The 16921-nt window shown below is 50.4% G+C and overlaps 1 protein-coding gene across 1 annotated transcript in view; it reads right to left on the reverse strand.

Annotated features, from left to right (window-relative positions):
• Window positions 1-469: 469 nt before the first annotated feature.
• Window positions 470-16921, reverse strand: part of LOC142312620 (alpha-2-macroglobulin-like) — a 179558-nt gene continuing 163106 nt past the window's right edge. The window contains exons 34-36 of the mRNA XM_075351615.1: window positions 16520-16622; window positions 14746-14787; window positions 470-537 (exon numbers count right to left, since the gene is read on the reverse strand). Coding sequence (XP_075207730.1) covers window positions 470-537; window positions 14746-14787; window positions 16520-16622 — 213 coding nt within the window. The remainder of the gene's footprint in view (window positions 538-14745; window positions 14788-16519; window positions 16623-16921) is intronic.

The raw sequence follows: 16921 nt of genomic DNA on the forward strand, positions 1-16921 counted from the left end.
CGGAATAAGTGCAGGAACTAATACCCTTGCGACTAGTTCCTGCACTCATTAGCATATCATAAAGGATCTGTAGAAATATTTTTTCTAAAGATCTCCTCTTTATCTATGCTAGTGTATACAGGGACAGTTAGGCAGGGATTAGCAATATGCTCCCAGAACTGCTCATAGTTCTGGGTGCATTTTGCGCCTGACAGTTTCACTTTAAGATCAGTGAGGTCCTCTCTCTCTCCTGTAAAGTGTAAGTTCTTCTGGTTAAGCACTGCCGGGATTGATTTTACAATACTTTACTGGATGTTTTATACTTATGGAATAAAAGTTTTGTTTTTAATATTCCTGGATTTGTGGATTTGATGAAGTGGTGAGCTTTTACCCAGTCTGTGCGTGCACCTCCAGGTTAACAGATGAACAATCCACGACTCTACCTACCAGTGAGCTGGCCTTGATCCTATTTTCGCTATATAGATATAATTTAGGCACCAGTTGGGATTTCCACCATATCAGTGTGAGCAGTCAACCATAGCAGCTCCCCAAAAAAATCTTAAAATCATAAAACCATGGACAGTTTGAAATATAACAGTGGGGTTCCAGATAAATTCTTAATTTTGTAAGGGGCTGGTGACTTATTTTAAACCCTTTTAGGCTTCATTCATATGTCAGTATTTTTGCATCAGTGTTTGTATCCTAAAGCCAGGAGCAGAATGTACAAAAAAACACTATAAAGCAAAGATTGAGACCTGGTCTGTGTTTTGGAGAAACTCCTGGTTTTGACAAATACTGATGAAATACTGATCAAAATACTGATGTGGTGTAAGACCTGTTAACATTTACATATATAGGTTAGAAGACTGTGGACTTTTCCTTGTTATGCTGCCACCTGCTGTCAAAACAAAGAACAGCGGGCACAAACCCCCTGCTGCTTGATTTACTTGGTACAGTCCTGAACAGGATGTGAAGAGGAGCTAGTTTTGTTTGGTAGCTGTTTATGCAGAGAGGTGTGTGTTCGGACGTGCTGAAGAAGGCAAGGCCGCCTTCTGCCCTGCTGAACAAAGTCCAAGTACCTGAGTGTTGCGTGACATCTCCCCAAGACACAGATCCAAGAAAGGCTGGATGTGGAGCGAGGTGCTAGACAGCACAGGCAAATTACAGATTCGGGACAAAGACTGAACTTTAGAGGTGTCTGCGGCGGAATACGGGCCCCAACGGTGACGAGGTACCCACGTTGAAACCTGCAGTTAAGTGTGCACACTACTTTTAGTTAGGGACAGATAGGAACAGAATCTGCACTGTGTTATACAAGTAAGGTAACAAGGACCCTGCGGGGTTTTTTTTGCCTAATAAGGATTTTTGTGTTTTGCTTTTGGGAGTACAATCTGAGGCTTCCCACCCTTGACAAGCTATTCAAAGTGGTTGTATGTATATTACATTATAGCTACTGCTGTGCACCTTCCCGCTTTTCTTCCCCTCCTTTCCCGCACTATTCCTCCACCTGTGTTGTGCAATATGTTATTAAATTTGCATTGATTAACCCCCATGGTTCTGTGCAGTCCTTGTGTATCCCGTTACCTGCAGGTTATTACATTTGGCGTAGTCGGCAGGATATGCAGGCTGGTACGGAACAATGGACGGACAGGGGGGTGTCGCTGATGGAGGTGTTCTAATACAACTGATGGGGGAATACCATCAAGGCAGCTGTCCCTGGGGGCTATGCTGACCCATATACCAAAATTTACTGGCAACAATGTACCTCTCCATGACTGGGCGCAGAGAGTGAGGGGCATGTTGAGAGTAGCAGGAGTGACTGCAGAAAATCAAGGGGAGATATTGTTGATTGCCCTTGAAGGCCATGCTCAAGAGACTATTTTATTGTGCCCTGAGAGTGAACGAAAGACGTTAGAGCAGGTGGTGAAGATTCTTGAGAGAGTGTATGGCGGGAAACCAGAAGCAGGAGATTTACAGGCGCAACTGTTCTACAGGCTGCAGGGTGAAGAAGAAGGTCTGCCACAGTATGCAAATGCACTCCAGAGAATAATGAGACAAATGCTTACAGCAGAGCCAGAGCTAGTACAAACCCCCGGTTATGCTGACCGTACCCTACGAGATCAATTCCTCCGTGGGTTACATAACCCCAAGATCAAAGGTGCCCTCCGTGAACGGCTCAGGGTAGAAAAAAAACTAACTTTCCAGGAAATATTGGAAGAAGCAGTCTCCCGCGCACAAACTGAAAATTGCGACCCGCAGAACGCCTGGGGAGAAGTTTGTATGCATAAGATAGTCCCGGGTGAGAAAAACCGAGAACCGAGCCAACTTGAGGCTAAAGTGGATCAGTTACAAGAGACTGTTACTGCTCTACAAGAGTTGCTAAAGAATATGCAAGCCTCGGCGATAGAAGTAAGAACGACAGCACCGTGGCAAAATACCCGCACGCATACCTATCAAGAAGAGAGGGGACAGATCGAGCAGAGACGATCGAGACCCGCTGGAGAGTACCAGTGTTGGAACTGTGGAAATCAGAACCATTTATTCCGACACTGTCCGGAGAGGAAGACATCTCAAGAAAGACCGCCGTTTAACTAGTGCCTCCCTCCATGGATGGGCACATGGCGGGGAGACCAACTGAGCTTAGAGAAAACCAACGCCCTGAAGATATAGTAGCCAGCACGCCAACGATCATGGCCGAATTTGAAGGGAAAGAAGTAAGATGCTTGATGGATACTGGGTCCCAAGTGACCACCATGCCAGAACAGTTCTTCTACCAACATTTTGGACAAACTGTATCCATTGACAAAGGGGCACATATCAAACTGAGGGCTGCAAACAATCTTCCCATTCCGGTTGTAGGGGTCGTGTGGATGAACATACGTGCATGTGGCCAGAACTTAGGCAAAAAAGGGATTGTGTTAACGGAGGGCCGGTACAACAGAGAGGTGCCGGCTATCGTGGGTATGAACATCCTGAAAGAATTAGACCAGTTGCTCTTCAACAAGGTGGGCTGTGATTACTGGAAGACGACAGTTGCTAACAGGCCCGCCCAAAAGGTCTTCCAACACCTTATGCGTGCCCAAGGACTGTGGAGGAATGGTGGGAGCCGCTACCCGGTGGGGAGGGTTCGAGTCCCAAGACAGACAACAATTACTCTACCTCCAAATCGTGAGACAGTCCTCACCTTGCCAGTCGGAGCCCACCGTACACTTGAGGGGATGGAGGTGTTGGTGGAGCCTTACTGTGGTGAAGAGAACGGAGATGAACCGTTGGTGGCTCGCACTTTAGCAACAGTAAGAAATGGAAGAGTCCCTTTCCGTTGCGTGAACACCGGTGAACAGGCCTACACCTTGACCTTGGGAGTTGTTCCGGCCCATGTCTACCTGGCGCCTGAAGAGGTGGCGACCGCAGAATCGATTGAATTGCAGCCCATGGCAGGGGACGCCTGGACTTGGGCTGTTTCTATGGAAAGAAAAGATAAACCCACTGATCAGTGGAACAGTCACGTCATCTTAGGGCAGATGGGAGTGGACCTGAGCCCCTTCGCTTCGGAGCAAGCCCAAGCCATAGAAGACTTTATTTGGGAGAATCAAGCCACGTTCTCCCGTCACGCAGAAGATTTTGGCTGTACTGACAAGATTCAGCACGAAATACCCACGGGAGACGCCCCACCAATCAGGGAAAGGTACAGACAAATACCCGCAAAGTACTACCAAGAGGTGAAAGAGCTCTTGGCGCAGATGCTGAAGAGCGGGGTGGTAAGAGAAAGTCAGAGTCCATGGGCTGCCCCAATTGTGCTGGTCAAGAAAAAGGATGGGTCTACCCGCTTCTGTGTTGACTACCGCAAGCTTAATGGATGCACGGTTCATGATTCCTACCCTCTGCCCCGGATAGAGGAGTCCCTGTTGGCGCTGGGAAAGGCACGTGACTTCTCCTCCCTTGATCTGGCCAGCGGATATTGGCAGGTCCCTGTGGCAGAGAAAGACAAGGCCAAGACCGCATTTATTGTACCCATGGGACTCTTCGAGTTCAATCGCATGCCATTTGGACTAAATAATGCCCCAGGAACTTTTCAGCGCCTCATGGAAAGTTGCCTTGGAGACATGAACTTCGAGGCCACGTTGATTTACCTGGATGGCATAGTAGTGTATTCTGCAACCTTCGAAAAACATCTAGAAAACCTGGGTCAAGTGTTTCAGCGGTTACGGGCCCATGGGCTTAAACTGAAAGCAAAAAAATTTCGGATCTTTCAGGAAGAGATTGAATATCTCGGACACAAGGTGTCGGAAGCTGGCGTACAGCCCTCCGATGGGAAAGTGAGAGCAGTGCTACAATGGCCCACACCCAGCACAGTGCGGGAGGTTCGAGCTTTCCTGGGGCTAGCCGGATATTACCGTCGCTTTATCAAAGATTTCGCGAAGGAGGCAGAACCTTTGCACGAATTGCTCCGAGGGACTGCGAAAGGACCAAAAGCACAGAAAATTTGCTGGGGACCAAGACAAGCAGAAGCCTTACACCGATTGAAAGAGGCCTTGGTTAGCGCCCCTGTGCTTGCCTATGCAGACTATAACCTCCCTTTTCGGTTGTATACAGACGCAAGCCTCTACGGCCTGGGTGCAGTTCTGGCCCAGGTACAGAATGGTACTGAACGGGTGATTGCATATGGAAGTCGGACCTTACGGGAAGCCGAGCACAACCCCGAGAATTACAGTTCCTTTCGGCTGGAGTTACTGGCACTAGTATGGGCAATAACCGAAAGGTTCTCGGAATATCTCACGGGAGCTCAAATTGAAGTCTATACGGATAATAATCCCCTGGCTCACATCTCCACCGCCAAACTGGGAGCAATGGAACAGAGGTGGCTGGCACGACTCTCCAGATACAATTATCATGTGCAGTACCGCTCCAAGCATGAAAATCAGAATGCGGATGCCCTTTCTCGTGTTACCACCGAAGCCCCAGTGGGGGAGAGAGATGAACAGTTGGAGGAAGACGAAATTCCGGACTTCAGTAAATTCACCGCTCAATTGGTAGAGGCTCGTATGCTGGAAATTACGTCGGGCACGACATCACGCCTGCTTGGCCAAACCAGAGAGGAATGGGTGAAAATGCAGTCATCTGACCCAGAACTGCTTCAAGTGAAAAGTGGGTGATCCAGCAGCGCAAGCCTAGAAAGGAAATATGGGCCACGCTGTCGCACGTGGCCCTCCAGATTCTCAGCCAGTGGGATAAGCTGTCGGTGCAAGAAGGGATGCTGTATTGGAAGGTGCACCTAGCTACAGAGTTGGAAGTGCGGTGGCAAGTAGTGATACCCCAGAAGATGGCAGCACCATTGGCCCGAGAGGCGCATGAGAAGGGAGCCCATTTCGGACCGGACAAGACTTACCAGTGGTTGCAAAGAATAGTATACTGTCCTCAGATGCTTCGGGCAGTAGAGAAGGCCTGTAAACTGTGCCGTTCCTGTGAGTTAAGTAAAGCTCCCCCACAGCGAGCACCAGTACAGACTATTGCAACCAAAGAGCCATTGGAAGTACTCATGATCGATTATCTGAAGATTGGTCACTCCCACCGGGGCTATCAGTTCTGCCTTGTGATGACAGATCACTTCTCCAAATTTGCGGTGGTGATGCCCACCAGAGATCAGACGGCTGAATCAGCTGCTCGAGCCATCAGTGATGACTTTATCCGGGTGTACGGCTGCCCCAAAAGAATACATTCCGACCAAGGGGCTTGCTTTCAGGGCGATGTCATGAGAGAGCTGCAAAGGATTTACGGAATGCAGAAGTCAAGGACTACGCCTTATCAGCCACAGGGCAATGGAGCCTGCGAGAGATTTAACCAGACCCTCCTACCAATGCTACAAACGTTAGAGGATGATCGTAAGAATCACTGGCCCGGCTATCTCGCAGAACTCGTGTGGGCGTACAATAATCGTGTCCACTCCACCACTGGGTACACCCCGTACGTGCTACTGTTTGGAAGAGCCGGAAGAGGCATTGAAGAGCTAAACCTGGCTCCCCCCGAGATCAGTGAAAGTCAGAGTGTGGGTTCTTGGGTTGACTGTCATCGTCGACAGCTGGAGACTATCCATCGAATTGTCACCAAGCGGCTGCAAGAAAAGACACATCCACAGCGGAAACCTGTGTGTGAAACCCCGTTCTTGCCAGGGGACCGAGTACTAGTTGCAGAGAAGCACCCGAGATACAAGTTGAGCGAGCGCTGGAAAACAGAGCCTTACATTGTGATCAGAAGAATCTCGCCCCACGGATCAGTATACGAAGTGAGAGGCGAGCAAAGAGGCAGCACCCTCATCCTGCATCGCAATATGCTGAGGCCCCGCTATTCAGAAGACAGGACCAGACAAAGTACCTCGGAGACGGTGCCCGTGCCCGTTCCTGTTACCCTCAAAGAGGGCTCTGACGATGAAAAATGGTGGCGGGCCCCGGCCAACCCAGCAGACTGGGAGAGATCCACGCCCCCATCCGTTCAAGTAACAGGTGCCACCCCTGCAGAGCAGGAGTCACCAATCGCCAGAGATGGGGACGAGAATACTGTACTCCCTGATACGGCGCCGACGTCTGGTGACTTAGCCGTAGTACCACGCTGGACTGAGCGGGCTAATGCTGGTATTCCCCCTGATCGGTACTTGGCAGATGAATTTGTGTGTTCTGTCACTGGATCCTGTTTTAAGACATTGGCTCCCAAGCAACAGGTTGTGAAGCAGGGCAGGAGTTGCCACCGTGTGTCCCTGTGCAGAGCGCCTCAGGAGAGTATCGGCCGGGATGGCCGAGGTTAAAGAGGGGGGGGAATGTAAGACCTGTTAACATTTACATATATAGGTTAGAAGACTGTGGACTTTTCCTTGTTATGCTGCCACCTGCTGTCAAAACAAAGAACAGCGGGCACAAACCCCCTGGTGCTTGATTTACTTGGTACAGTCCTGAACAGGATGTGAAGAGGAGCTAGTTTTGTTTGGTAGCTGTTTATGCAGAGAGGTGTGTGTTCGGACGTGCTGAAGAAGGCAAGGCCGCATTCTGCCCTGCTGAACAAGGTCCAAGTACCTGAGTGTTGCGTGACATCTCCCCAAGACACAGATCCAAGAAAGGCTGGATGTGGAGCGAGGTGCCAGACAGCACGGGCAAATTACAGATCCGGGACAAAGACTGAACTTTAGAGGTGTCTGCGGCGGAATACGGGCCCCAACGGTGACGAGGTACCCCACGCTGAAACCTGCAGTTACGTGTGCACACTACTTTTAGTTAGGGACAGATAGGAAAAGGCTCTGCACTGTGTTATACAAGTAAGATAACAAGGACCCTGCGGGTTTTTTTTGCTTAATAAGGATTTTTGTGTTTTGCTTTTGGGAGTACAATCTGAGGCTTCCCACCCTTGACAAGCTATTCAAAGTGGTTGTATGTATATTACATTATAGCTACTGCTGTGCACCTTCCCGCTTTTCTTCCCCTCCTTTCCCGCACTATTCATCCACCTGTGTTGTGCAATATGTTATTAAATTTGCATTGATTAACCCCCGTGGTTCCGTGCAGTCCTTGCGTATCCCGTTACCTGCAGGTTGTTACAGTGGGAATGAGGTCTTACATGTAGAATCTGGTCCTAACTAAGGCCTCTTTCACATGTCCGTGTCTCCGGTACGTGTTTGGTCCATTTCCTCACGTACCGGAGACACGGGCACCCGTAGACCCATTAAAATCAATGGGTCTGCGCACATGTGCGTGTTTTGCTATGGACCGGGTGTACGTGTGGAGCATACGTGTGCCCGTTTGCTCCACACGTGGACATGTCCGTTTTCCTCCAGCATCACGGGTGTCACACGACCCGCAAGTGGACCACACGGAGGTGTTCCGTGTGACACGCACCGGAGAAAACACACGTCTGTGGAAAAAATAACAAATCTTTACTCAGCTTCTCCAGCCCTGCAGTCTCTGCCGTTGCTGTCACTTGCTTCTGACCGCCGCTCATTATGCTTATGGCATATTCACTTCACTGCGGCCGGAAGCAGCAGCAGCGGGGAGTCGGCAGGACCGGAGACCGAAGATCAGCACCACGGACAACGCCAGGGACAGGTGAGCAGAAAGGTCCTGTTCTCCGTGTGTTATCACGGATAACACACGGAGAACACACGTGTGCCATAAACATGGCTCACGGAGGGCAAAACGCACCTTTGACACGTCCGTGAAAAACGTGCGTGGTTTTTCACGTACGTGTGAAAGAGGCCTAAAGGCCATTGACAATCATATCAGAGAGAAGAACTTCAACTCCAAATTGATGCCCTTTCCTTATTTCCTTATAGATTATACATTCTTATTGGCAGAGCATCTACCTTATAAATCTTGTTAGCCATCCTTTTGTGTTGTTTTTTTTTTTAATTCTTTTACTTGAATGGGGCTAAGCTGCCATACCAAAGACAACCATTAGACCTATAGTGGTTGTGTTTCATAAAAGAAGGGAATTTTGTTTACTTACCGTAAATTCCTTTTCTTCTAGCTCCAATTGGGAGACCCAGACAATTGGGTGTATAGCTATGCCTCCGGAGGCCACACAAAGTATTACACTAAAAGTGTAAAGCCCCTCCCCTTCTGCCTATACACCCCCCGTGCTCCCACGGGCTCATCAGTTTTGGTGCAAAAGCAAGAAGGAGGAAAAAATTATAAACTGGTTTAAAGTAAATTCAATCCGAAGGAATATCGGAGAACTGAAACCATTCAACATGAACAACATGTGTATACAAAAAAAGAGGGGCGGGAGCTGGGTCTCCCAATTGGAGCTAGAAGAAAAGGAATTTATGGTAAGTAAACAAAATTCCCTTCTTCTTTGTCGCTCCATTGGGAGACCCAGACAATTGGGACGTCCAAAAGCAGTCCCTGGGTGGGTAAATAATACCTCATAATAGAGCCGTAACGGCTCCGTCCTACAGGTGTGCAACCGCCGCCTGAAGGACTTGCCTACCTAGGCTGGCATCTGCTGAAGCATAGGTATGCACCTGATAGTGTTTCGTGAAAGTGTGCAGGCTCGACCAGGTAGCTGCCTGACACACCTGCTGAGCCGTAGCCTGGTGTCGCAAGGCCCAGGACGCTCCCACGGCCCTGGTAGAATGGGCCTTCAGCCCTGAGGGAACCGGAAGCCCCGAGGAACGATAAGCTTCGAGAATTGGTTCCTTGATCCACCGAGCCAGGGTTGATTTGGAAGCTTGTGTCCCTTTACGCTGGCCAGCGACAAGGACAAAGAGTGCATCCGAGCAGCGCAGGGGCGCCGTACGAGAAATGTAGACTCTGAGTGCTCTCACCAGATCTAACAAGTGCAAATCCTTTTCACACTGGTGAACTGGATGAGGGCAAAAAGAAGGTAAGGAGATATCCTGATTGAGATGAAAGGGGGATACCACCTTAGGGAGGAATTCCGGAACCGGACGCAGAACCACCTTGTCCTGGTGAAACACCAGGAAAGGAGCTTTGCAAGACAACGCTGCTAGCTCAGACACTCTCCGAAGTGAAGTGACTGCTACTAGGAAAACCACTTTCTGCGAAAGGCGTGCGAGAGAAATATCCCTCATTGGCTCGAACGGTGGTTTCTGAAGAACCATCAGCACCCTGTTCAGATCCCAGGGTTCTAACGGACGCTTGTAAGGAGGGACGATGTGACAAACCCCTTGCAGGAATGTGCGTACCTGTGGAAGTCTGGCCAGGCGCTTCTGAAAAAACACAGAGAGCGCAGAAACTTGTCCCTTAAGGGAGCCGAGCGACAAACCCTTTTCCAATCCGGATTGAAGAAAGGACAGAAAAGTGGGCAAGGCAAATGGCCAGGGAGAAAAACCCTGAGCAGAGCACCACGACAGGAATATTTTCCACGTCCTGTGGTAGATCTTGGCGGATGTTGGTTTCCTAGCCTGTCTCATAGTGGCAATGACCTCTTGAGATAATCCTGAAGACGCTAAGATCCAGGACTCAATGGCCACACAGTCAGGTTGAGGGCCGCAGAATTCAGATGGAAAAACGGCCCTTGAGACAGCAAGTCTGGTCGGTCTGGTAGTGCCCACGGTTGGCCGACCGTGAGATGCCACAGATCCGGGTACCACGACCTCCTCGGCCAGTCTGGAGCGACGAGGATGGCGCGGCGGCAGTCGGCCCTGATCTTGCGTAACACTCTGGGCAACAGTGCCAGAGGAGGAAACACATAAGGGAGTTGAAACTGCGACCAATCCTGAACTAAGGTGTCTGCCGCCAGAGCTCTGTGATCGTGAGATCGTGCCATGAATGCCGTGACCTTGTTGTTGTGCCGGGACGCCATTAGGTCGACGTCCGGCATCCCCCAGCGGCAACAGATCTCCTGAAACACATCCGGGTGAAGGGACCATTCCCCTGCGTCCATGCCCTGGCGACTGAGAAAGTCTGCTTCCCAGTTTTCCACGCCCGGGATGTGAACTGCGGAGATGGTGGAGGCCGTGGCTTCCACCCACATCAAAATCCGCCGGACTTCCTGGAAGGCTTGCCGACTGCGTGTTCCACCTTGGTGGTTGATGTAAGCCACCGCTGTGGAGTTGTCCGACTGAATTCGGATCTGCTTGCCTTCCAGCCACTGCTGGAACGCTTTTAGGGCAAGATACACTGCCCTGATCTCCAGAACATTGATCTGAAGTGAGGACTCTTGCTGAGTCCACGTACCCTGAGCCCTGTGGTGGAGGAAGACTGCTCCCCACCCTGACAGACTCGTGTCCGTCGTGACCACCGCCCAGGATGGGGGTAGGAAGGATTTCCCCTTCGATAATGAAGTGGGAAGAAGCCACCACCGAAGGGAAGCTTTGGTTGCCTGAGAGAGGGAGACGTTCCTGTCTAGGGACGTCGGCTTCCTGTCCCATTTTCGTAGGATGTCCCATTGAAGAGGACGCAGGTGAAACTGCGCGAAAGGGACTGCCTCCATTGCTGCCACCATCTTCCCCAGGAAGTGCATGAGGCGCCTCAAGGGGTGTGACTGACCTTGAAGGAGAGATTGCACCCCTGTCTGCAGTGACCGCTGTTTGTTCAGCGGAAGCTTCACTATCGCTGAGAGAGTATGAAACTCCATGCCAAGATATGTCAGCGATTGGACCAGTGTCAGATTTGACTTTGGAAAATTGATGATCCACCCGAAACTCTGGAGAGTCTCCAGAGTAACGTTGAGGCTGTGTTGGCATGCCTCTTGAGAGGGTGCCTTGACCAGCAGATCGTCTAAGTAAGGTATCACCGAGTGACCCTGAGAGTGGAGGACCGCAACTACTGTAGCCATGACCTTGGTGAAAACCCTTGGGGCTGTCGCCAGGCCGAACGGCAGTGCCGCGAACTGAAGGTGTTCGTCTCCCATGGCGAAGCGCAGGAAGCGCTGATGCTCTGGAGCAATCGGTACGTGGAGATAAGCATCTTTGATATCGATCGATGCAAGGAAATCTCCTTGGGACATTGAGGCGATGACGGAGCGGAGGGATTCCATCCGGAACCGCCTGGTCTTTACGTGTTTGTTGAGCAGTTTTAGGTCCAGAACAGAACGGAAAGATCCGTCCTTCTTTGGAACCACAAACAGGTTGGAGTAAAAACCGTGACCCTGTTGCTGATGAGGAACCGGGACCACCACTCCTTCTGCCTTCAGAGTGCCCACCGCCTGCAGAAGAGCATCGGCTCGCTCGGGAGGCGGAGATGTTCTGAAGAATCGAGTCGGAGGACGAGAGCTGAACTCTATCCTGTAACCGTGAGACAAAATGTCTCTCACCCAACGGTCTTTTACCTGTGGCAGCCAGGTGTCGCAAAAGCGGGAGAGCCTGCCACCGACCGAGGATGCGGTGTGAGGAGGCCGTAAGTCATGAGGAAGCCGCCTTGGTAGCGGCACCTCCGGCGGTCTTTTTAGGGCGTGACTTAGACCGCCATGAATCTGAGTTCCTTTGATCCTTCTGGGGCCTTTTGGACGAGGAGAATTGGGACCTGCCCGCACCCCGAAAGGACCGAAACCTCGACTGTCCCCTCCTCTGTTGGGATGTGTTTGGTTTGGCCTGGGGTAAGGATGTTTCCTTTCCCTTGGATTGTTTGATGATTTCATCCAATCTCTCACCAAACAAACGGTCGCCAGACAATGGCAAACTGGTTAAGCACTTTTTGGAAGCAGAATCTGCCTTCCATTCCCGTAGCCACAAGGCCCTGCGTATTGCCACCGAATTGGCGGATGCTACCGCCGTACGGCTCGCAGAGTCCAGGACAGCATTAATCGCGTAGGACGCAAATGCCGACGTTTGAGAGGTTATGGACGCCACCTGCGGCGCAGACGTACGTGTGAGTGCGTCAATTTGCGCTTGACCCGCAGAGATAGCTTGGAGTGCCCATACGGCTGCGAATGCTGGAGCAAAAGACGCGCCGATAGCTTCATAGATGGATTTCAACCAGAGCTCCATCTGTCTGTCAGTGGCATCCTTGAGTGAAGCCCCATCTTCAACTGCAACTATGGATCTAGCCGCCAGTCTGGAGATTGGAGGATCCACCTTGGGACACTGAGTCCAGCCCTTGACCACGACAGGGGGGAAGGGATAACGTGTATCCTTAAGGCGCTTGGAAAAACGCTTATCTGGACAAGCTCTGTGTTTCTGGACTGCCTCTCTGAAGTCAGAGTGGTCCAGAAACATACTCGTTGTACGCTTGGGAAACCTGAAACGGAATTTCTCCTGCTGAGAAGCTGACTCCTCTACTGGAGGAGCTGAGGGAGAAATATCCAACATTTGATTGATGGACGCGATAAGATCATTCACTATGGCGTCCCCATCAGGAGTATCAAGGTTGAGAGTCTTTCAGTAAAAACTGCAAACTCTGTCCCTGTCACCTGGACAGTGTTAGCAGGTGGTTCCTCCTGGGCCACCCTTAGCAGAGGCTCCGGCTGAGTAAGTGCCACAGGGGCCGAGCATTGCACACAATGAGGGTCAGTGGAACCTGCCGGCAGTATAGCCGTACATGCGGCGCAGGCAGCATAGTAAGCCTGTGCTTTGGCACCCTTGCTTCTTGTGGACGACATGCTGTTGTCTCCTCTGAGCAATCCAGGAGGGTATATAGCCAAAAATCAACCGTGCACCATACAGTGTAAAGTATAGCCTATAATCATATAATCTATAAGTACACTTCTGCACTAGTGGGGCCAGCACCTCAGGTGCTGCTTACCGCCCGCTCAAAGCGGTTGTGTGGTCACCAGAATCCCTGCCTGGGTCTCCCTGAGCCTGTCTCCCCTCTCCAGCGTCAGAAGAGCTGACAGGAATGGCTGCCGGCATCCTGAGGAGAGGAGGGGGCCGTGGGCGTGCCCTAGAAAGTGCGGGAATCTGGTGCCCCACTGTGCACAGTGAGGGGGGTGGAGTATGCAAAGCATGTTCCAGCCCCAGTGTTGACGTCCTGTACAGCGTCCCGCCCTTCCCCTGACTGGCAGGCCTGGGGGCGGGAAAAAAGTGAGACTAGGCCGCAAAAGCCGGGGACTAAAGTTATAAGCGCGGCCGGCGTATGAGCGCGGTCGGCGCGGTAGTCCCCGGCGTAGTAACATTCCCAGTCGCGCTGCAGTGTGAAATGGCAGCGCGCGGTCAGCGCGGTAGTCCCCAGTAACACTAACACACCCAGCCACGCTGCAGTGTGTGATGGCACAAGCGCGGTCAGCGCTGCGGTCCCCGGCGCACTAACACACCCAGCAATGCTGGAGTGTTTCTGTGCGCTGTCCCTACGGGGACACAGAGTACCTCAAAGTAGCAGGGCCTTGTCCCTGACGATACTCGGCTCCTTATCCAGCAGAGTCCCCAGGAGCTGTGGATGGAGCACGGTCTCATGTGCCTGGAGACCGATTAGGATCCCACTTCACCCAGAGCCCTAAGGGGATGGGGAAGGAAAACAGCATGTGGGCTCCAGCCTCCGTACCCGCAATGGGTACCTCAACCTTAACAACACCGCCGACAAGAGTGGGGTGAGAAGGGAGCATGCTGGGGGCCCTGTTATGGGCCCTCTTTTCTTCCATCCGACATAGTCAGCAGCTGCTGCTGACTAAGCTGTGGAGCTATGCGTGGATGTCTGCCTCCTTCGCACAAAGCATGAAAACTGAGGAGCCCGTGGGAGCACGGGGGGTGTATAGGCAGAAGGGGAGGGGCTTTACACTTTTAGTGTAATACTTTGTGTGGCCTCCGGAGGCATAGCTATACACCCAATTGTCTGGGTCTCCCAATGGAGCGACAAAGAAAAAAATGACTACACCACTGTACACATAATTGTATTACAATTTGATTATTTTTTTTATTATTTTTTGCTTGTTGAACAGCTGCAAAAACAAGACAGCAAATGACTACAATGTGTGGGTGTTTGTCATTGTATTTATTCTTTTTATTATTCCATTTATTATTATTATCATCAGATTGGCTGTTTCAGGTACTGTTGCAGTATACGGGGACATCCCAGTTTTATCTTGAATTTTCAGATTTACCTGTAGTAAAGTCAATAACAGAAGACGGGTTACTGTACAGATAGAACAGTCTTACGCTATAATAAAAGTCACCATGTATTTCAAGTATTTACGCACAACAGAGTCAGTCCACTATCTTACAAAACTAATTTTTATCTGTTCTACTACACATTATTTATTGATCAATTCCCCTATAACCTTTGACATTTGTCCACTGTATTTGGCCATCTTGAGAAAGTTTAATTTTATGTGATTACATTTTAAAAGATTCTATAAAATACAGCATTAATAAACCAATAGGAAATCACTCACCGAAACTACAAGGGTGATTGTAATCTACAGTTGCATTTTCATCTGGAAGACAAAAGTATACGCATTAAGCTCTGTAGGGTAACATTAAGGGGTACTTTGCACGTTGTGACATCGCTACTGCGGTATCGTCGGGGTCAAATCGAAAGTGACGCACATCCGGCGCCGGTAACGACGTCGCAACGTGTAAAGCCTAGAAGCACCGATAAACGATCGCAAAAGCGTTGAAAATCGGTGATCTGTGTAGTGTCGGTCATTTCCATAATTTCGCTGCAGCGACAGGTACGATGTTGTTCCTCGTTCCTGCGGCAGCGCACATCGCTGTGTATGAAGCCGCAGGAGCGAGGAACATCTCCTTACCTGCGTCCCGCCTGCAATGAGGAAGGAAGGAGGTGGGCGGTATGTTTACGTCCCGCTCATCTCCGCCCCTCCGCTCCTATTGGCTGCCTGCCGTGTGATGTCGCTGTGACGCCGCACGACCCGCCCCCTTAGGAAGGAGGCGGGTCGCCGGCCAGAGCGACGTCGCAGGGCAGGTAAGTGCGTGTGAAGCTGCCGTAGCAATAATGTTCGCTACGGCAGCTATCACAAGATATCGCATCTGCGACGGTGGCGGGGACTATAGCGCTCGACATCGCTACAATCGGCTAGTGATGTTGCAGCGTGCAAAGTACCTCTTAGGCTAAGGACACACGGCGAGTAAAATCGAGTGAGTGGAATGCGATAAAAAAAAAAAAATTGCATTCTAGTTGGACCAATGTTACTCTATGGGGCTGCTCCAATGAGCGATTTTTTTCTCAGCTCGAGAAATCGGACCGAGAAAACAATTGCAGCATGCTGCAAGTGGAATCCAATTCATTTTCACTCACACCCATACAAATCTATGCGTGCGAGAGAAACATGGCACTGCACTTGCATTACGCCAAAGTGCAGTGCAATAATCGCATCAGCTGATAATGGAGGAGATGGGGAGATTAATCCCTCCCTCTCCTCCGCAGCTATGATCCAATCGCTGGATCGGATCACAGCTGAATGACACTCAGCTCACACTTGCATCAGATGCTAAATGCTCATGTGGCCTTAGCCTTAAGGCCACTTTACACGCAACAACATCCCTAACGAGATATCGTTGGGGTCACGGAATTCGTGATGCACATCCGGCGTCGTTAGCGACGTTGTTGCGTGTGACACCAATGAGCGATCGCTAACGATCCGAAAAATGGCAGAAATCGTTGATTGTTGACACGTCGTTCATTTCCCAAATATCGTTGCTCATTTTGGACGCAGGTTGTTCGTCGTTCCTGAGGCAGCACACATCGCTACGTCTGACACCCCGGGAACGACAAACAACAGCGTTCCTGCATCCTCCGGCACCAAGGTGGGAGGGACGTTAATGCAGCTGCTCTCCGCCCCTCCGCTTCTATTGGTGGCCCGCTGATTGATGTCGTTGTGACGGCGCACAAACCGCCCCCTTAAAAAAGAGGTTGTTCGCTGGCCACAGTGACGTCACTAGGAAGGTAAGTCCGTTCGACGCGTCCTAGCAATATTGTTCGCCACGGGCAGCGATTTGCCCGTGACGCACAAACGACGCTATCGATGTCGCAGCGTGTAAAGCGGCCTTAAGATTTAAAATAACAGACAAGTAATAACGAAACAAAAAAGTTCCAGGTCTAGTTCAAGCTCTAATTCTACAGCCAGAAACAGCAAGTGGGTGGGGGGGGGGGGGGGGGGGATAAATAAAAAAACCATAGTGCATTAGCTCATAAAAAAAGCAAAGTACCTGTTTCATAGTAATCATAGACTTTTGCTGTAGCCGGTTTTAGGTCCTTCACCACAATGTCCTGCTCCACCATGAAGGAGAGGTTTACTGGCTTGTGATCAATCTTTAACACAAGAATATTTTCATTAGTAAAACTTTATTGGATCTGAAAGACATCAGAGAATAACTCATAGACAGAGATGAGTGAATGTCCAACAAATCATTTGGGGCAGATATGCTTCAATCGGCCGGCAGAGTCAATTTGGTCTGAAATGAAACTGCCACGATTGCTGTAAAAAGACGTTTATTGTTCTCTGAGTTCTCTGTAAATCTTAACAGGAATGGGTCAGCAGGTTTTTGCTATTTAATCTGAGGGCAGCATGAAGTAGGGGCTGAGACACTTATTTCAGTGATGTGTCACTT

This window comes from Anomaloglossus baeobatrachus, chromosome 5 (assembly GCF_048569485.1).
Source record: "Anomaloglossus baeobatrachus isolate aAnoBae1 chromosome 5, aAnoBae1.hap1, whole genome shotgun sequence".
NCBI lineage: Eukaryota > Metazoa > Chordata > Amphibia > Anura > Aromobatidae > Anomaloglossus > Anomaloglossus baeobatrachus.